This window comes from Citrus clementina, unplaced genomic scaffold (genome assembly GCF_000493195.1).
Source record: "Citrus clementina cultivar Clemenules unplaced genomic scaffold, Citrus_clementina_v1.0 scaffold_1, whole genome shotgun sequence".
Taxonomy (NCBI): Eukaryota; Viridiplantae; Streptophyta; class Magnoliopsida; order Sapindales; family Rutaceae; genus Citrus; species Citrus x clementina.
The window spans coordinates 4,140,066-4,160,437 of NW_006263303.1; the positions used below are offsets into that span (position 1 = coordinate 4,140,066).

At 36.5% G+C, this 20,372-nt stretch overlaps 4 protein-coding genes across 6 annotated transcripts; 2 read left to right on the forward strand and 2 right to left on the reverse strand.

Moving 5' to 3' along the window:
- The first annotated feature begins 3,819 nt into the window (after positions 1–3,819).
- On the forward strand, positions 3,820–6,493 carry LOC18054864 (heat shock factor protein HSF30). 2 transcript variants are annotated; one of them, XM_006450802.2, is made up of 3 exons: positions 3,820–4,517; positions 5,094–6,008; positions 6,099–6,493. In XM_006450802.2, exons 1-2 carry the CDS (start codon positions 4,197–4,199, stop codon positions 5,925–5,927), a joined length of 1,155 nt encoding a protein of 384 aa, XP_006450865.1. In that variant the 5' UTR covers positions 3,820–4,196; the 3' UTR covers positions 5,928–6,008; positions 6,099–6,493. The 2 variants fall into 2 exon arrangements, with proteins under 2 accessions (XP_006450865.1, XP_006450864.1); XM_006450801.2 differs by having other exon boundaries at positions 6,263–6,493.
- A 1,514-nt stretch (positions 6,494–8,007) lies between these two features.
- LOC18054865 (cytochrome P450 711A1) lies at positions 8,008–11,372 on the forward strand. Its single transcript, XM_006450803.2, has 5 exons — positions 8,008–8,427; positions 9,604–9,756; positions 9,864–10,641; positions 10,728–10,823; positions 10,904–11,372. The coding sequence occupies exons 1-5, from the start codon at positions 8,168–8,170 to the stop codon at positions 11,231–11,233; spliced, it is 1,617 nt and encodes a 538-aa protein (XP_006450866.1). The 5' UTR covers positions 8,008–8,167; the 3' UTR covers positions 11,234–11,372.
- A 135-nt stretch (positions 11,373–11,507) lies between these two features.
- LOC18054866 (protein IQ-DOMAIN 1) lies at positions 11,508–14,372 on the reverse strand. The gene is made up of 5 exons (XM_006450804.2): positions 13,615–14,372; positions 13,277–13,528; positions 12,658–12,885; positions 12,456–12,569; positions 11,508–12,364 (listed from the first exon to the last, which is right to left on the reverse strand). The coding sequence occupies exons 1-5, from the start codon at positions 13,681–13,683 to the stop codon at positions 11,660–11,662; spliced, it is 1,368 nt and encodes a 455-aa protein (XP_006450867.1). The 5' UTR covers positions 13,684–14,372; the 3' UTR covers positions 11,508–11,659.
- A 1,993-nt stretch (positions 14,373–16,365) lies between these two features.
- On the reverse strand, positions 16,366–19,933 carry LOC18054867 (IQ domain-containing protein IQM1). 2 transcript variants are annotated; one of them, XM_006450805.2, is made up of 9 exons: positions 19,840–19,933; positions 18,953–19,391; positions 18,746–18,860; positions 18,582–18,647; positions 18,016–18,104; positions 17,828–17,915; positions 17,457–17,687; positions 17,276–17,377; positions 16,366–17,126 (listed from the first exon to the last, which is right to left on the reverse strand). In XM_006450805.2, the coding sequence occupies exons 2-9, from the start codon at positions 19,372–19,374 to the stop codon at positions 16,674–16,676; spliced, it is 1,566 nt and encodes a 521-aa protein (XP_006450868.1). In that variant the 5' UTR covers positions 19,375–19,391; positions 19,840–19,933; the 3' UTR covers positions 16,366–16,673. The 2 variants fall into 2 exon arrangements, with proteins under 2 accessions (XP_006450868.1, XP_024033819.1); XM_024178051.1 differs by lacking the exon at positions 19,840–19,933 and adding an exon at positions 19,748–19,815 and having other exon boundaries at positions 16,674–17,126.
- Positions 19,934–20,372: the final 439 nt, after the last annotated feature.

The following is a 20,372-nucleotide window of genomic DNA, read 5'->3' on the forward strand; positions in this document are numbered from 1 at the left end:
AGCTTTAGTGATCTAATCTTATTAGCCTTGTTTCATTCGTTTGGATTGATCTCATTTCTATAAATTAATGGATCCATCTGTCCGTCACTCTTTTAACTCATCGTCATGCATGCTACGCAACAGCCCTTTTTTGACATTTTCTGGCTATTGACGACTATTGAGTTTAAGGAGTCGAAGTGGAGTGAATCAGGTGCTTTTTCGATCCTCGGTTAGTGTAAGCAAGATACTCTCCCCAATTTCTACTTTGGAATCATTTATGCAAGAAAAAAAAAAAAAAAAAAAACCTAATATTACTATAACTTTTTACCCGCCTTTAAAAATTTATGCAAGAAAAGAAAATTGATCTTGCAAATTAATTATACCCAGCTCACCTTTTGTTTCATTCTTTTTTTTTATTTTTTTTTTCAATTTTTAGTGGACGCTAAATTAAAAAATAAATAAATAAATCACAAGTCACAGTCATCATAGTTAATATGAGCTGAAATCCTTTAATGTTATACCAAAAAAACTCCAAAGAAATCCTCGCATGGTACAACCCAACTCTTGGAAAAAAGAAGAAGTTGATGTTTAATTTTGGACTGCTTCTTTTAACACCCCTTTTATGTTCTGATAAAACCATACTCTCATAGATGTTGTATCTAAGGACAAATTAAGTCTAATTAAACTATCTATCTTTTATTCTCGGTTTACATTTATTTTTAGTCCAAACAAAGTCGTGTAATTTATTTTTTCTGCAAACTCTTCAATCATCAAAAAGCATTTTCGTTGCTTTTTTCTTTTTGTTTTAAAATCAACAAGCAATTTTATTCATTTCTACATCTATTTTCTTTTAAACTAATATTTAAAATATGTTTATAAAAAAAATATGTTTAATTTAAATTTATTATTGGCAATAAAATCGTTGTCGCTTAGATGGTCTGAATAAGAAGAAAATATAGTTTAATTAAAATTTAATTTATCCTTAAATTGATTTAAGTTCCGGAACGGGGGAACACTACTCCTCGACTATAGTGTGGCCGTTAGCGTTGGGCCATCCGTGTAGACACATTAGATTTTCCATTTCGTAGCTGGAACTTGGGCTGAGTTGAAGATTTTAACCGAACATATCCACTGAATCTGATGTGCACTTTGGAAACAAAAGTGGCGCTATTGGCACCCCCCCAAGTTCCTCATAAAACCCATCTCTCGCGTTTACAATTTTGAACGTACTTTAAAATTACATAATGAGACGCATAGTTTTATTTATTTAAAGCTCTTTACAGACACCCCATGTTGCTAACTCTGTTTTCAATTTAAGTACCTTTTACTTTAGCAACTTCTTATTTCTTTGAAATGACCAACAAATTTTCTACTAAATTGACAATGAACAACTTTGTTCCAAAAATATTTAGGGATGATGAATGATCCAAGTACAATTTAATATATTTTATCTTCCGGCAAATAATATATACGCACATGGTTAAAACTATTTTCTCTGCCGATTTACTTTCTTATGCAAGAGTCAAGACTACAAACGAAGTATTATATATTTGCCCATTGTTTAGAAGTTAATGATAGGGTGAATCAAGAAACATAAGAGTCAAGACTACAAATGAAGTATTATATATTTGCCCATTGTTTAGAAGTTAATGATAGGGTGAATCAAGAAATTGTATTAAGTTCTAAAAGGAAAATTGAGAGGAGAGAGGAAAAAAATAGTAAATAAGGATATTTATGTAATTAGGATATGTGTATTAAAAAGTAATAAATATTTTAAAAATTATTTGAGGAGGTGGATTTAGAAAAAGGGTTTTGTAAGAGATCAAAAGGGGTGCTAATAGCTGCACTATGGAACAAAGCTTTTCCTTTCTTGTACTCACCTCGGCCACAAATATTTTGGTTGGGGTTCCTCTATGATACCGTAATTTTACAACATCAATAATTTAATTCTTTAAAATTAGATTTAATAAGTGATATACAATATTTATATTAAAGAAAAAATAATTATAACTAGTTTGTTAATAATTATGAAAAATAATTATAAAACAACTGTGACCAACCTTAAAGTTTGAAACAATTTCACTTGAGTTGCATATTTCATTTAAAAATCACTTTTTAACTCTCCTTTAAGTTTGTAATGTGATAATTTTTTTAAAGTAAATGTTTCGAAATCTATTATTACTAAGTACAAGATATAATATCTACTAGGTTATTTAACACAAATCAAATAAATAAGTTGCAATTGTAAAATATATATATATATATATATACATATAACACCAGTACGTATATTTAAGTGAAAGTCATAATTTCATCATCAATAAAGTCATGGGTGAGATGGACCTGAAAAATACTTGATTACCCACGTTACAAGCCATCTCAAATAAATAAGGTGTACTAAGAAAGCAGTGCCAATAGTCCAACATAAAATATTTATGTTGAAATTTGAAATGTAATGTTTCACTCCTTCAAATTCTCTCATCAGCATCTACTTTTTAATTAATTTCAATTATTTATAATCCTTATTTATTATTTTCTTTTAAACAGCTTTTATCCCCCCCCCCAAAAAAAAGCATTTAAATGTAATAAAATTCAAAAGTTTACTCGCAAATTTCCTCAATCAAGTACCTAACAAATTCATCCACTTATGACATAATATCCAAACTATTTGAATCATATTCAGATACAAACATTCAAAGAATAAAAGCGTAAATTTGAACAATCAATATCCTTTCGTTGTTGACAGTAGCAACCAACTCAACATAATACTAAAAATGTAAGGAGTTAATTTTAGACTACTCCTCTTATGAGTTGATTATCTTCAACTCACACCTCTTATTTTTTTTAAAAACTTCAATTTACCCTCATTTTTGTTAGGAAAAAAAAAATCAACTCACCTTCATTTTTTTCCTTATCTTTTGACAAAATATTGAGGTAATTTAATATTTTTCAAATGTAAGAGAGTGATGCAAAGATAGTCAATTCATGAGGTAATCATATAAAATTTACCCTGCAAGTGATCAATAATCGCCAAAGCAGGCGACCAAACAATCAAAAACCGGATATCCTAACTATTTGAATCATATTCAAATACAAACATTCAAAGAATAAAAGCGTAAATTTGAACAATCAATATCCTTTCATTGCTGACAGTAGCAACCAACTCAACACAATACTAAAAATGTAAGGAGTTAATTTTAGACGACTACTCTTATGAGTTGATTATTTTCAACTCACACCTCTTATTTTTTTTAAAATTTCAATCTACCCTCATTTTTGTTAGGAAAACAAAATCAACTCACCTTTATTTTTTTCCTTATCTTTTGACAAAATATTGAGGTAATTTAATATTTTCAAATGTAAGAGGGTAATTTAAAGATAGTCAATTCATGAGGTGATCATATAAAATTTACCCTGCAAGTGATCAATAATCGCCAAAGCAGGCGACCAAACAATCAAAAACCAGATAAGAAGAAGCTTTAGGCAGGCGACTATTTAGAATAATTAGGGCAAGTGCAACACTGGACTTGACGACTCCATTGAAAGAAGCACAGTGCGCAAATAGAAGGAAGTCATGTTGAATTCTTAAAAAAGAAAAAAATACAACAATATTTTTATCTTTAATTATTAGAGTACGTAAGGCTGATTACAGTTGGATAAATTTAGAGGTTTATATAAATATCGCTATCCAAACTTTAACCTAATAGCCCAGCCCAGCCCATAAGCTTCATCACAAATTAGAAACCTCGATCGCGCTCTCTCGTTATCCGATACCCTGACGTGGCGCATTTTAACAGGAGATGAAGATAAGATTACGGCATCAAACAGTCAAATCACCCACAATGAACGGCTCAAATCAGCTCTCCACAGCCCTTCCCTGGCCCTCTCCTCTCGTCACAAATGCGAACCATCGGGAACTTTCTAGAACTTGTTTAGTCTGCATTTCCTGACCCACATCTGACAAATGGCGGAAAGCTTCGAAGAATTTCGGAAGAACCTGCCACATAACAGATGATCTCTTTATCTGGAACCTTCTCTTCCACCCTCTTATAATCCTAAATTCGCTGCCACACGTAGACTCGACACTCAAATCTCCCCTGGAGATCTTACTGAAAAATTACAATCAAGTCCGTAAACAACTCAAAATTCGTACTAAAGCCTACTGAAAGCTCGCTTAATTAATAACTCTCTGTTTAAAACCTATATTAGCATTAGCTATGGAGGGAGTGAGGGTGAAGGAAGAAGAGACGGTGACGTACGCAGCGACGACAGCTACTGCTGCATCAGCGTCGTCGTCTTCGTCGTCTTCCAACTTTATGCCGCAGCCGTTGGAGGGTTTGCACGATGCAGGCCCGCCTCCGTTTCTGACGAAAACCTACGAAATGGTCGAGGATCTATCAACGGATGCGATCGTTTCCTGGAGCAGAACTCGCAATAGCTTCATTGTGTGGGACTCTCACCAGTTCTCTACTACTTTGCTTCCGAAATATTTCAAGCACAGTAATTTTTCTAGCTTCATTCGCCAGCTCAACACTTATGTAAGCATGCTGATCATCTTTAATTTTGTGCTTTTTCGATTCTGTTGAATTTGGCACGGGTTGCCTACAACGTGTTTGATGTTTGTTCTCTGTTACGAGAATGGTGAAATTTTTAGACGTTGTTAATTAATCTAACTAATCAATGCAGTATTATGTTTTAAGTTTGTCTCTTGTTTCCTGGGTTCGCGAAATGACTTGGTCACCTCTTGAGTACATTATCTTTTTTTTTTTTCTCCTGGTTTGATAGTGTGAGGTGTTCAATCATCACTCTATTTTGTTCTGCTAATGAGTGGTCCAATGATTTATGGTCTCCTTTAGTTAAATGATTGATATTTTGTGGGTTCGTTTAAGTTTGTTCTGAAGTTTTCCTGAGTTTGTTATGTTCACCTATATTCTGTTTGAGACATACCCATAGTATCTAACAATTGAAACATGACAAATGCTAGTCAGAGCGTAAGTAATTTGTCTCCTCTTCTTTGGGGCTGATTACTTGGAAGTGGGGGGTGATTTTATTGAGAATCTTGTTCTGTTTGTCGATTTTCAAAAGTTTCTAATTAATATAATGTTGGAATGCAGGGTTTTAGAAAGGTTGATCCTGATAGATGGGAATTTGCCAATGAAGGATTTTTGGGAGGGCAGAAGCATCTACTGAAAACAATCAAGAGAAGGCGACACGTCTCACAGAGTATGCAACAGCGAGGAGGAGAAGCTTGTCTTGAGGTGGGACAATATGGACTGGATGGTGAGCTTGAAAGATTAAAGAGGGACCGAAATGTGTTGATGGCAGAAATTGTTAGGCTGAGGCAACATCAGCAGCAATCAAGAGATCAACTCAGTGCAATGGAGGATAGGTTATTAAGCACAGAAAAGAAGCAGCAGCAGATGATGACATTCCTTGCAAAAGCACTCAAAAACCCATCGTTTTTCCAGCAATTAGCTCAGAGTAATGCACACAGAAGAGAACTGGGAGGTGTTCAAACTGGGAGAAAGCGGAGACTAACGGCCACACCAAGCATGGAGAACTTACAAGAAACAATTTCCGTGGCACCTGTGGGTCTGGATTGTGGTCCGGTTGTAGATTACACAGTCCAAGATCAAAATGAATTGACCTCCATGGAAACTGAGATAGAGACGTTTCTTTCTTCGCCGGTGGACAACGAATCAAGCAGTGATATCGACAACCCAAATGCTGGTTCAGTACCTGCCCCAAGTGGTGGCAATTTCAGTAGTGTCAATGAGACAATATGGGAGGATTTTATGGCTGACGATCTGATTGCCGGCGATCCGGAAGAAGTGGTGGTGAAGGATCAGTCAGAGGCTGAGGTGGAATTGGAGGATTTGGTTGCAACACCTACAGATTGGGGTGAGGAATTGCAAGACCTAGTAGATCAGATGGGTTATCTCAGGTGACAAACTATTGCTGCACAGAATTGTTGAAAGACTTCCCTAGGCTGAGTTGGTCTCTGCAACTTCATTCCTGTTTCTGTAGTGGTATGTCTTTATAATTTTTGTTTGGTGATTAATGTTGCCTCAAATGTTCATTTTTTTGTGACTGATAGAAGTGCATGGTTTTCCATGCAGCTGGAAGTCGCGAAGTTGCAAAGAGGCCAACGATATTTGTTCCTGTTCTACTGTATCCTTAAGTGATAATAGAGTCTCGATTTTTTGTTTGTAATGTCTAGTGTTTCCCTTTTTGATCCTTTGCACCACTTTAATGTTTTATATTTTCTTGCCACATGTTGCAGGCGGACTCCAAAAGAAAGGAGGAGTTTCAACCCGTGATTGATTTCAGAGATATGCTCAAAGTTCAGCTGCCTAATCTGCTTGCACTCTGGACTTTTGCAGTTTCTTGTCCATTATATTTGTTCTTGTGTTTATATCAGCTGTCAGATTACAGATATGTAAATACCAAAGGGCTTGTGCAGACTAATTTGATTTTACTATAGCTGAATACTTCTTTTGGGATTAATGAGAAATTCCACAATTTTATAGTGTTCAATAAAAATTCGATTGATTTCTTTATATAATTGCTATGCTTCGAATCTGACATTTTTTTTTAAAGGACTAGTATTAAAAAAAAAAAAAAAGGGCCCGTCTTGTTGTGTGAACTAATATTTATAACATCAATTACCAACTCATTGCTTCGTATTATCAGGATCTATGCCATTATGGTTCTGTTTGAGAATTGAGATTGAGGTATTATGGTTCTATTTGATAATTGAGGTTGAGGTGGTGAAAAGAAAAAATTATAGTTATAAAATAAAAATTAATAATATATAGTAGGTTTAATTTTTAAATAATAATTTTAATAAAATTATTAAAAATATAATAATTTTTTCATTATATAAATAATTTTTAAGTTATAATTTATTAAATATTTGATTATTGTAATTTTTAAATTATAATCCGTTGAACGTCAATCCCAAACAATTTCTATGGCTTTGGCGGCCGCAGTTCTCTTCCTTGCTCTGGACTTTCTACTTGTTTCATTGTCTTCTCAAAATATAAAGTTTTCTTTGCTGTTTCACTGACCATTTGACCCACAGATTGAGGCTTCAGACACAATCATGTTGAAGATGGAACACTCAAGGCCCCCAATCCATTGATGAGGGTTATAATTCAATCAAAAACTTTAGTTAAACTTTTTATCCCAAAAGCCATACCGTATAGCAAACGTAATTTCAGACAAAAACAAACCGAAGCTTTAGCTACTCTACGATTATTTATTCTCATCCAAAAAGACAAATTAATTGAAGCCTGAAGGAAGTCTCATGGATGCCCGTCTCCGCAGTCGAAGAAAGAAAAAGATAAGATTACACAAATTTTGTCCCCACCGGATGGGTAGATTCATCGAAGGTGGCTTAATTAGCAGAAGCCTACGGTCATCCACTCTTATCGATCTTGATGCCAGCATGAGAATATATTATTGGTCTAGAAAAAGGGGTCGTCGCGTAATGATAGCCGTTGGTCTTTGTTTTGTATTCGTAGAGAAGTTAAAAATCATGCCCATGATCTCTCTCTCTCTCTCTCTCTCTCTCTCTCTCACACACACAGAGTAATTAAAGTAGGGATGTACTGTATGTAAGAATAAAAAAAAATGAAGATCATAACAGTGATTGACATCAGTTGGTTTGACATTTGCTACTGCATGGAAGGAAATAGAGCAAAATTCCACCAACAGAGCAATACAAGGCATCTCATATTCTCATTTGCGTGCAGGACACCCCAAGATCTATTGACAGAGACATTCAACTTGTCTGAGTGGATTTTTACTGATTCTCAATTCTTAAATTAAAGGATTTATAAAGCACTTGATTGATTTCTTTAAAGAATTCAGTAGACATCAATCTTTTAATACCATATCTAACGATTCAGAAGACTACCTCCTGATTATTATATTTTCGAATGTAATATACAAATATATATATATATAGTCAGAAAGTGAAGTACCAACTTTTAAAAAAATTAAACTAATGGGTATCAACCTCACCAATGTCATCATCATAAACTGACAAAGTGACAAACGCCAATTGCTCAAAAAGATGCTTGGTGAAAATTCCCTTGCTTCCATCTCAACCTTAATGAATATATAAACATACACACCCTGTCATTTATCTCCCTCAAAACATCCAGAGACGCGCGGAGAAACCATGGCCTTGGTGAGTGAAATACTTGAAAGGTTTTTGATGAACAGAGAGTGGTTCTTCACGAGTAATCTTGGAGGATCAATGATCTTCACAGTGTTGGCAATTCTGGCTGGAGTTTTGGGATACCTGTATGGACCGTATTGGAAAGTTAGGAGGGTCCCCGGCCCACCAGCAATCCCTCTCGTAGGACACATTCCCTTGATGGCAAAGTACGGCCCTGACGTGTTTTCAATTCTTGCCAAACGTTATGGTCCTATTTTCAGGTCAGTTTGCAGCTTTTCTTCGGGACATAAAATTCTGTGCAACAGATGGAAGATGGTATTGTCGTTGTCAATGTTTCAGTGGAGTACTCCATTGTTCTTTGCCTTTTTATTATTTTGCTGATGCATTTTTGATGATACATGCGACTAGTCTTTGTTGATTAATGATAACTTTTTCGTTGACCATTACTGTTTCATTTGAGCGGATGTTTATGAGCAGAACACTTTCAGAAAAGCATCGAATAACACTTTGTTTTTTTTCTTTTTTTTGGGGGGGGGAGTACTGCAAAGAATTCTCTATTTTAAAACTTTTGCTTCATTTTTTTTATGTTTAATTTGATATTATAGGGCGATATTATTAGTTGAATTTCTCCATCCTCTTTGCTTGGTAAAACTGGATGGGAATTGACATAATTGGAACTTGACATTCAAAGGAAACATATATACATATACACTAAGATGAGGTTTTATTTGATATTGATGCGTTGTAATTTAAAAAGTACAGTTATTGTAAAAAAAAAAATTATAACTATGAAATAAAAATTAATTATATAGTAAATATGATTTTTAAATAATAATTTTAACCAAAAAAATAAAAATGTAATAAGTTTTTCACCATACAAATTATAATAGAACAATAAACTACAACTGACAACCTCAATATTAAAGGAGTCAGAGAATCATGATAAAATCATGTCGACTTTCGAACATTCATAAGAATGTCCTTCGACATTAATATCATTGCCGTGTTCCATGGTTGCTTAGATTTGCCCAAGTATATTGAGCAATTTGGCTGTCCTCTACCACTTGTCTGCGTCTTACAAAATTGCTAAACTAGTCATCACGAGGTCGCCTTTTGAGCAGCAATGTTGATTGTTTATGTAACACGGTGCGTCAAATTGATGATCAGAACGCATTCTGATTTCCTACGAGTGTTTGCAGGATGTTCTCTGTCAACAATGATGTACACTATGTCATCTTATGATCAAGACAACCCCTAAATAATGCCTCTTCAGATTAGAACAACTGTGTAATTCTTATTGGAATGTGAAAGACCATGAATGTAGATTTGATGAGTTTAAGACTATCTTAAGATAAGAGGGGTTCTGTTTTCAGGTAACACAGTAATATTTTGATAAAAAGGAACTAAAGATTGGTCTTGTTATTTCTATGAAACAGGTTTCATATGGGTAGGCAACCGCTGATAATTGTAGCGGATGCAGAACTTTGTAGAGAAGTTGGAATAAAGAAATTCAAAGACATTCCAAACAGAAGCATTCCCTCGCCCATTGCAGCTTCTCCTCTCCATCAGAAGGGGCTTTTTTTCACCAAGTACTAAATTCTGCCTTTAAAACACATTTTATCATAGGCGATACAATTGTGTACGAATTCATACTACTAGATGGGCTTTTTTAATTGCAATCTTATTGAGCTTGCAGGAATGAGAGATGGTCGACCATGCGAAACACAATATTATCAGTCTACCAGCCATCTCACTTGGCCAGTTTGGTGCCCACCATGCAATCATTCATTGAATCTGCAACTCAGAATCTTGACTCTACAGAGGACATCACTTTCTCCGACCTGTCTCTCAAAATGGCCACGGATGTGATAGGACAAGCTGCCTTTGGAGTCAACTTTGGGCTGTCAAAACCACAACCTATCAGCGATTCAGTTACCAGTGTTGATACTCCAGCCAATGCAAGTGAAGTTTCAGACTTCATCAATCAGCACATCTACTCCACAACCCAGCTTAAGATGGATTTATCAGGTTCTCTCTCGATCATATTAGGCCTACTATTTCCCATAATTCAAGAGCCATTTAGACAGATACTTAAGAGAATACCTGGCACCATGGACTGGAAATTTGCAAGGACCAATAAGAATTTGAGCGGCCGGCTTGAGGAAATTGTATCGAAGAGAATGGAAGAGACCAACACCAGTTCAAAGGACTTCCTATCACTAATACTGAAGGCAAGGGAATCGGAGACAGCGTCAAAGAATATTTTTACTCCGGACTACATTAGTGCAGTTACCTATGAGCATCTGCTTGCTGGATCAGCAACAACAGCTTTTACATTGTCTTCAGTCGTATACTTAGTAGCTGGACATCCTGAAGTTGAGAAAAAGGTGCTTGCAGAGATTGATGCATTTGGTCCACATGATCAGATGCCAACAGCTCATGATCTTCAACACAAATTTCCCTATCTTAATCAGGTAAGTCTTATTATTGAATTTTGAATTAGAATATACTAATGTACAGTTATGGAAAGCCATAAATTCTCGAATGTTTCAAATTGCAGGTGATCAAAGAAGCAATGAGGGTCTACTTAGTATCCCCACTAGTTGCTAGAGAAACATCAAAGGAAGTGAAGATAGGAGGTTACCATCTCCCCAAGGTATTGTCAAACACATTAAGCAATTAGCAGCATTATACTTCAGTCAAAATTGATGCAAATTTACATTTTTGGATGCACAGGGCACTTGGGTCTGGTTAGCGCTTGGAGTTCTAGCAAAAGATCCTAAGAACTTCCCAGAGCCATGCAAGTTTAAGCCAGAGCGATTTGATCCAAATTGTGAAGAAGAGAAACGGAGGCATCCTTATGCCTTCATACCCTTTGGAATTGGACCCCGAGCATGCATTGGTCAGAAATTTTCCTTACAAGAAATAAAGCTCTCACTGATACAGTTGTACAGGAAATGTGTTTTTCGACATTCTCCCAACATGGAAAAGCCTCTGGAACTTGAATACGGCATAGTTCTCAACTTCAAGCATGGGGTAAAGCTAACAGTCAAAAATCGAAAATGAAGATACTATATGACATTAACTTTTCTGTCAAGCTCTTGCATGCCATAAGCTGTTTAGAACTAGTTTAATTTTGTGAATCATAGATATGGCATGCAAACCCTATCCAAGGCAACTTTCATGGAATTGTGTCATGTTAAAATAAAACCAGGGATGGAGCAATAAGTCATTTTGATGGATTGAGTACTGGGCAGCCAAATTGTAAAAGCTCATTCTAATTATATTGCAGAAGTTGGGGAAAAAAATTTAAATCAAGCACCATAAATGAAATATTTTACAATCTAACTGCTCTCAAATATTTTTCCAAAGAACTTGTTGGGCTGTTTTAGTACACAACTTAATCATAGAACAACTGCCACTAACATTGATGCACATTCTCAAAAGCAGAGAACAACAAGCTGTTGAACTTCAGAAACCATATCAATCCATCTAATCATACAAGCAACTTCCCTGCTCCCTTGGTCTCACTGAACTCTTATCCAATCGGGTAGGGAGATATAATGGCCTAGAAAAATTGGTAGAATAAGGTTCAGAACCAGCACTACTTTTTGAATCTGCATTAGAGAATGCAGCTGATCTTTTCAGGAACTGAAACTCATCCATGGACTGCCTTTGAACTCTGTGGGATGGCTGATTGATTCTCTGCTTCGCCTTTGTTGACTCAGTAAGGTTCATGTAGTTTGGTCTACTATTACCGCTCTCCTCTGTTCTTTCAGAAGCTAAGCCAGTGTTTCCAGATATGGGAGTTGTAGAAGTGCATATTGAAGATGAAGCTGAGCTCTCATCATATCGAAACTCAGAACTTGGGCTCGAAGAAGAACGAGTAGCTTGTCCCATATGGGGAGGTTTTGCAGAAATCCTGGTGGTGACATTGTTCTTTCTGATCTTCACAGGGCATGGTTCAGAAGATCTAGAACGTGTACCTACAAGTGAGTCAGCACAACTCTTCAAGGGTGGAATACTGTCTGAAGGATCAGCCTGCGATTGTTCCATCAATCGAGTCTCCCATGGCCTGGCAGCCATCCAACGTTCCAGCCAGCTCCATCCCCAGCTATTCTTGTCAAATTCTTGATTCTTTAGAGAGGAAATGGAGCCATTTGTTCGGCTGTTGGAATTTTGGTTTGAAGTCCATTGCTGAAAACAAAGAATTAGATTTTTTTTAATCCGGTGAAAAGGAATAGCACTTAAAATTCAAGGATATATACTCATGTTTTGATGTTTATACCTTTTGAGCCAGAGAGTATGCAATTGCTCTCTCTCTCTTGAATGCACCTTCTTGCCTCATTTGAATCTTTGTCTTAACATCTTCCAATGTTCCTTTACTATCACACCACCCTTCCTGAAAATTTACAAGACCAAAACTTAAAAACTTGCTAAATTCATCATGAAATATATGAATTATGAAATAAAGTCAAGGCCCACGGTACCTCAGCTTCTTTTAAGATATCAGCTTGGCTGCGTCTTTTATCCATCATGTCCTGCACAGCTTGCCCCTCTATGGACATTCTGACACGACGTGCCCTAACTCGGGCCTGAACCCGAACAAGAGCCTGCATGCATCTTAGTGTCACAGCTGCCTGCTTCCTCACTTGTCTACCACGAACAAGAGCTTGAAGTCTCACCACACCTTTCAGGGCTCTCAAAGCCCTTCTTGCCTACAAATATTGGACAATACTCACAATTGAAACAACATTGCTTAACAGTGGACACATTGAGTCACAACTCATACCTACTCCTAATTTTTGAACTCGTCCCACCATGATAAAATGGAACAATAGGAGCTAAAATGTCTTAAAAGTTTTAATTCCTTAACCATGGAGTATGAATAAAATAGTTTTACAACAGCATATCCCATAAAACGCAATTACAACCTCAATTACAAAGATAAGATCCACTCTATTTCCATTACATCTACAACAGTGTTGTGCTTGTGCAGATCTATCTAAACTTATTATATTCCACAGTACATAAAGTCTCACTTTAAACAAATCTGAAGCTTTCTTATCTTTGATTGCTTAACAGTCACTCAGAGAGAAACCCAATTACCAAGAAGCCACGAAAAGCAGTTTGGATGCGAATAGCTGCCCATTCTTGCCTAACAGCTCTGAAATCCTTAGGAGGAGCCCGAACCACAGTGGCCATTGCAGCTGAGAATGCATCAGTTCTTGGTGAATCTGACCCTTCTGATACTGCTGCTGCTTTATGGTTAATACCTTTGAAACTCCTCCATGAAGACCCCATTTCCCCTGAAGAGCTCCTCCACAGCCTCCATTTCTTGCCCTTGCTCCCCACCTTCTCCTGTACGTACAAAATAAAGCACCAGACACTAAGTACATGAACATATTGGAGCTTACTTGCAATGGATGTAAGAAAGTGTAGCTTACTTGATCATCTCTTTCAGGCTTTTTGAGACCTATAAGAGCTTTAACCCATTTTCCTCCTGAAGCGCCCATTAACGAAAGAGCTGAAAGATTACAACTTTCAAGTAGCTATGGTGAAAGGTTAAAACTTTGAAACCAAAACAAAGAAAGACAAAATGGGAAATGCTCAAAAATTAATATTATTGTTGAAAGTTGAAAAACCGGTTGTTCTCAAAAACCGCTAAAACCAGAGAGGACAAGACAGAGGAAGTGGGTTATGTTATGTTATGTTCGTGGGCTTAGTGGATTACGCTTGCACAGTACACGGACCAAAAATATTGAACCGTTTGATATTTGAAATTCAAACATTGAAAAAACAACACAGAGATGAGAGATATGGCACTCTCGTCCCGCCCAATTCCTTGGGAAAACTGTTGGCTCCTTTTTTTTTTTTTTGACATTTTGTCCCTGTGTTCTGTGCAAAATTACGAAACTAGACCCACTAACTTTGCAAGAAACCATGAAAAGACACGATCACTTTCCCTCTTAGTCACTCAGTGCATGGAAAGATACAAAATGAAGACAACGTGCCAGCCGACAAAGGATCTCCCCGAGTCAGCGTGAAAGATCCGGTGTTTTGCAGCAATATGATACAATTTGACATTTACTTCGTAGAGCTTTTGATTTTTCGTGGGACCACTTTGGATCTGCTCGTTTGGACACGTTTAATCAGACGGTTCACATGTCTTCGTTGGTAGGAAATTCAAATCAGTAGCTGACATCTTCCTTTTTAATATGAGACAAAACAAAATTTGAACTTAAAACAATTGGTGTTCTCATAGTTAAATAATGAAGGAATTCGTGAGTCGCATGTTCGAAAAATGCCATTATGTCGCTGGCAATTTGAAATTTTCTTGAAAAAATCTTTAAAAAAAAAAAATAACAATTCCATTCACACTTCCCCTAGCAAAAATTATAGCACATGGGTTTTGTTATTCACTAAACTATGACCAATTCCCACTTTCCGTTAGAAAACTTGGTGTTTCCAAAATTTTTAGATGGTGGATGGTGTATAAAGTTTTTGAAATGGATAAAATGTGCGAGTATTTCTTGTCAAAGAAAAATGTGTGAATATTTTTGCTGCCCCTTGAAATTGAATGTAATAAATGCCTGCTTTAAATTAAAAGCTAGAGTACAAAAAGGTTGCATGAAAGCTGGTGGGCAGGTCGCAGTTGATTTGATAACGTTTACCCTTTCAATGCAAGTCCTCGGGGATAAAAGATTCTACACGAACCAAACCAACGAATCAGCTGGAGTCAGTGTCGACAACCGCTGTTCAGCGTAATGAATGAATGGGCTTCGAGAATTACAAAAGAAAAAAAGATGCATTTAATTTTAATTTTAATTTTAAAAAAACAGAGACTGTGTGCTGCCGAGTGCTGGGCTTTGTGTTCTTTACTTCATTTGAGGCGGTGACAACGAGATTGTCCAATTTAGATTTTGGGAAAAAGACACCCACCTCTCATGGTTTGTCCCTAATCTCCTCCATTTTGGAAAAAAAAAAGTCAAATGCTAAGTTACAATAATTGTAACATATATTCTTCATGTGAACCACATAAATTGTGGGTCCTACAATTTTGTGTGGTTCACATGAGGGATGTATGTTACAATTATTGTAATTTAGAGGCTCCCAAAAAAAAAAAGGATAAACTACGTATCTTATTATTATTTTTAAACGAGCATTCTAACTTGAATATAATTTTTAACTCCTGTCTTTTTTTTTTTTCAAATTCGAAATTAGGTGATTAACCAAACAAAGAGAAACTTAAATGTTTAACTAAATAAAGAGACTAAGTCTTGGAAGAAATAGTAGAAGAGAAATAGAAAGAAGAAGAAGAAGAGAGAAAATGAGTGAAAAAAATATCGCTCTCATTTTCATTATTTAATTGAATATGGAATTCACATTTTTTCCTTTATTTCTTTTCTCTCTTCTCATTTTCTCTCTTTATATTTTTTCAAACCAAACATGTCATAAAAGTCAGTCGTCGGCTGTATCTTAAAATCTTAAAATATCCATTATTTAAATTTTGGAAATCTCCCTTGTGTATTGAGACAAACAGGATCATAGTGTCGTTTTCCTTTAACTCTTATCCCTACAAAGATTTCAATTTTGTACGCTCACTCTTCTCAATTTATTTCCTTATTTAAGCTTTGATCTCAAGTGAAAATAGAAATTTGCAATCTTTGTACGGGTGGGACCGCGGGGGCAGGAGTGAAGCACTACCACCCATTAACAAATAAGATCAAGATTCTCTTATGAAATCATCTTCTTAAGACGGGTGGCATAAAATTTTTTTAAGCTGGTAAAAGAATACTCCCAACGAAAGGACTCGAAATTGATATGGCTCAAATCTCGCTTTACTCTTTATATGTCAATCGAACTTGTTTATGACTGCTATTGATTTGGGCCTGGACCAGGTTGACAGGAACTTTAAGGCCCAAAAGAAATCAACACGCCGTTGGTCAATGTTTTTGAGTCAATTACTCGTAGCCACTCACACAGTGTGCTATTGAAAGTCCACATGTGGGGGTCCACACGATCCGTCTTTCTCTCACGTGCCAAATTATGTTTTCCTTTTTATTTCTTGATTTCTTTTGTTGAACAGCCACCTAGATTCTAGAAAACCACGAGTTAGTCAACTTGAAAGAAAGATTAAAAAGAAAAAAAAAATCAAAGAAATTATTAAAAAGTCAAGACAGCGACAAGGGAACATGAAGGGAAATATCTTTGCTTTATCAACTACAATGCTTGTTACAACAGCGTATTCACAACTTATGGCAGAAAGAATTAAGTAAACGAAAAAAAAAAAAAAAAAATAAAAAAATAAAATAAATGAATGAAGGTCATGGACTCATGGTCATGTTAACTACAAACAATAGAAACAAAGAATGTGATCAACCTACTGGCACGAGCAGTGCCTTAAATTTGTCTTAGGCCTTAAACCTTTTAGGCTCAACCACTTAGCAGCCAAAATCCTCAAAAACCAACCAAGGCCACTTGCTGTTTTCTGAACGCAACAAGTCTAACTAGCGTTAGCAACGGCTACCCTTGGGCTAGGAAGTCCCATGTATGCAAGCCTAGGCGAGACACGGATTTTCGGGCTAGGCCGCGGCGAAGGAATTGGAGCGGAGATCCTTGAGCCACCCGGGGTGACTCTAGGTGATAGATTGACTTGCTCAAGTGCCTGGAATTGAAGGTTTGTTGGATAGTCTCTCACACAACCAATGCGAGGTCCAACTCCACTTGTCCACTTGCAAGACAAACGCTTGGACAAGTCATACACTGGTGCTTCCTTGTTGGCTGCACTGGTGCTGATACTAACTTGTTGGCGATCAGCTGTGGTGCATGCTCGGATAAGATCCACAGTATCAGCAATTGTTGACTTTGCCATTGTGGGAAGAACCTCTGCTTCTTTTGGCATAGACTCTGAAGAAGTAGCTTTAAATGAGAAGCTGTCTTCATCTATTGCACATCTCTGCAAGAGGAAAAAGAATGATAAGCACAAAGTTACTTTCTGAAGTAATCAACAAAAATATGATTAAACACGTCTTATAAAAATTTAAACATGGGTATACACATGCCAAACAAGAAAAGAGATGTTTTTAGGCCTGGATATTACAGTACCTTCACATTGGTCAAGTCCACACTGTGCTCCTCAAGGAAACTAACAAATTCTTTAAAGTTTTCTTCAGTTGGGAGATAGTGACCGCTATATGGCCAAATAGCCTGAAGAGGGCAAGAAAAATTAGCTCAAAAAAACAAATAAAACTGAAGTAAATTAGTGTTGATAGGTAAGCTAACATACCTCAAGAATCCCATCATGGGCTACCAGCCTTCCAGCAGCGGTAATAGCTCCTCCAGACAGAAAACTTGAGTGCTGAAAGACACCTTTCTTCTTCTGCCCCACATACAAGGCTCTGGAAGTGCTGAGTACAAAAATCCACTTAGAATCCTCATTGGTATTTACAAACATCCCAGTTTGTCGGTAAACAAGCTTTCCGCTTTCCACAACCACTTCAAATTCTTCCCTTTCTTTCTGCAAGTGCAAAATACAGGTTAATGGAACTCACAAAAGGTTTTAGAACTTGAATGCATGTAGGTGGGTTTGGATTATGAGCAAGAGGATCCATGTCAAAATATAAGATGCATGATAAGATGCATAGGGGCAAAACTTACAGGTCCAAGATATTTAATGCATTGCCGTTGTAGAACATTCCTTGGGCACTTCTCAAGGTTCACTTCTTTGCCGTCACCGACATCCAACCTTCAGTTTAAAGGCAATCAAGTTCAGAATGGAATAGTTAAAGAAGGGAAAGCTTCGCTTGCATATAGCTAAATAAGTTTATTAGAATGTGAATATTTACCAATAGAAGAAAGGTTGGGTGCTCTTGCTGTCAGACCAGATATCATAGTAGAAATGTAAATTGTGCCCATAACGATGGCGTGGATCAATCTGCATGATGAAAAAGAATCAATTAAGCCTCATAATTTTAGTGATTCGTAATCTTGAGGCGTAACAATCTAGGGCATGAATGCAAATCCAGCCAATTGCATAAAATGTTTTGGATTTAGCAAAGACATCAGTTACCAGCCTCCAAAAAGCCTATAAAAGTTATGAAAATTTATAATAAAGATCAAATTATCAAATTACAGTGATAAACTTGTTTATAGCAGCCAATTTCCAATTGATTTAATGAATAGAGTTTCAAACAATTCAGAGCATAATGTTTCATGAAATATTAGAAGTCCACTTCACAGCTTTGGGGCAACAAATTCTGAAGACTTTTTGAAGGACTTTTCAATTGAGTTACGCCAGTGGACTATTCCTAAGGCAACTCAAAAAAAAGAATAAGACAATTTGAGACAAATAATTGTACAATAATAGGACAGAGCAATTGATAAGAATTTTGATGGAAGCATGTGGGCTTACAGCTTCAAGCCAGTGTTGCAGGGCTAGTTTTTGAGCGTTCTCATCCTTGGATAGACCTTTCCCTACCTGCAAACAGAGAAGGACCGGATCATTAATTCCATAAATCACCAACAGAAGCATGTTAGCTTCAGCAACTTGTTAGCTATGGAAACCCAATAAATTACCTTAGCCGCTCTTGTTCTAGCCCGTGCCCAACGTGAGAGTGCAGTTTCTGGCTTCTCAATGTTAAAGAATGATACTGAGCTTCGTTTTAGAGCTGCAAAATCCAATGCTTTCCACCTACAGCATGCGAATCAATGTAAGCAACAATTAAAATATAACAAAAAGACTCAATCAAGCACCAAGAAATTCATTTTTATCAACAGACATACCATAGCTCCTCAACCACAACAGCACAATCTGCAAGGTTCCTTCTTGTACGGTAACTCTTGTAGACTTTTTGAAGCTTAGTAGCAGCAGCATCAAGCTCGCTAACTGGTCGTGGAGAGTGAAATACGACAGGCTCAGGTAGCAAAATTGTTGGTTTATTCATTTTATCCTTGAAAGAAATTGAATTGGACTTCTCTTTTTCAGGGACGTTTGAATCCCAATTCTTGAAGCTTAGGGACCTCTCCATGATCATTATATCTGACCCTTTAAACTTGTGAAGGGTCTGTAAATCTTCTTTCTTGAAGCTTTTGGTTCCAAAGCTTGCGGACCTTCTAATGACTTTTTCAACTCTGTTCGTGAAACCAAAGTAATTTTGCAAGATTTCACTCCATGTGGAAACGAGTAATGACAGAGAAAGACCCATTTAGTATCGAACCCACCCTGCTCATCACAATAAATAAATAAAGTGATAAGTAAATTTATATAAAAAAACAAATTTGATGCTCATTCATCTTCTTTAATGACGGATACAGGACCAGACAGTGACAACGCTTACGTACAAATACAGCACAATTTCTAACCTTTCAAACACGCAAGAAAAAAAAAACCAACTTTGGAAAAGTCAAATATCGTTCGTTCTCATGGCTCAATTATTTTGTACGTTATATTCAAAAGTAAGATAATTTAAAGAGACATTTCAATAATCCACTTGATCCATGAATAATTAAATGACACAAGATGAACAGTTGAACCTATCAAGAATAATTAACGAAACAATGGACCAAATAAATACATACCCAAACGGATTACTGAACATGCAAATCAGTTGAAATGAACATATCATATAAACATTACAATATAAATTGAGGATTGAAAAAGAGTGGAGCACCTAGAATTTGACACCAGGAGCTCCCAAAAACCTCTCTCTCTCTCTGTGTCAAGTTCTATCTCAAGTTACAAAAAGGGTGAGAGGGGAGAGACAGTAGTAAGCACGTGGAAGTGGCAAAGTTGATCAACTTATGTATACACATATATATATATATATATGGGGTGGGCTCTGCAAAGGGTGAGAGGGCAGAGACAGTAGTAAGCACGTGGAAGTGGCAAAGTTGATCAACTTATGTATACATATATATATATATATATATATGGGGTGGGCTCTGCAGCAGCTTGAATAATCAAAGTAATCTTTTGGCTAAAAAAGTGAACAGATTAGCCAAACGGGGTAGCTTCAAGGAAGTTAAAGAGAAAGATAGAGGAAGCACCAATAAGCCAAGCATGCTTTGTATGGGCAAAACAAAACAAAGTCGCGACAAGGTGGGCCTTTCGTGAGTCAGCATGCGACTGTACGGGCAAATACAATTGCGGTTGCTGTCCTGTTCATTTCTTTCTCTGTGCAGAGTTATTTCAATTCTGACGACT

Coding starts and splice junctions, on each gene's coding strand:
- LOC18054864 (XM_006450802.2), top strand. CDS start 4,197: ATGGAGGGAGTGAGGGTGAAGGAAGAAGAGACGGTGACGTACGCAGCG. Junction 4,518..5,093: donor TTCGCCAGCTCAACACTTAT/GTAAGCATGCTG, acceptor GTTGGAATGCAG/GGTTTTAGAAAGGTTGATCC.
- LOC18054865 (XM_006450803.2), top strand. CDS start 8,168: ATGGCCTTGGTGAGTGAAATACTTGAAAGGTTTTTGATGAACAGAGAG. Junction 10,642..10,727: donor AATTTCCCTATCTTAATCAG/GTAAGTCTTATT, acceptor TTCAAATTGCAG/GTGATCAAAGAAGCAATGAG. Junction 10,824..10,903: donor GAGGTTACCATCTCCCCAAG/GTATTGTCAAAC, acceptor TTGGATGCACAG/GGCACTTGGGTCTGGTTAGC.
- LOC18054866 (XM_006450804.2), bottom strand. CDS start 13,683: ATGGGCGCTTCAGGAGGAAAATGGGTTAAAGCTCTTATAGGTCTCAAA. Junction 13,529..13,614: donor AGCCTGAAAGAGATGATCAA/GTAAGCTACACT, acceptor TTGTACGTACAG/GAGAAGGTGGGGAGCAAGGG. Junction 12,365..12,455: donor CATACTCTCTGGCTCAAAAG/GTATAAACATCA, acceptor CTTTGTTTTCAG/CAATGGACTTCAAACCAAAA.
- LOC18054867 (XM_006450805.2), bottom strand. CDS start 19,374: ATGGGTCTTTCTCTGTCATTACTCGTTTCCACATGGAGTGAAATCTTG. Junction 18,648..18,745: donor CTAGAACAAGAGCGGCTAAG/GTAATTTATTGG, acceptor CTCTGTTTGCAG/GTAGGGAAAGGTCTATCCAA. Junction 17,378..17,456: donor CCCATGATGGGATTCTTGAG/GTATGTTAGCTT, acceptor TGCCCTCTTCAG/GCTATTTGGCCATATAGCGG.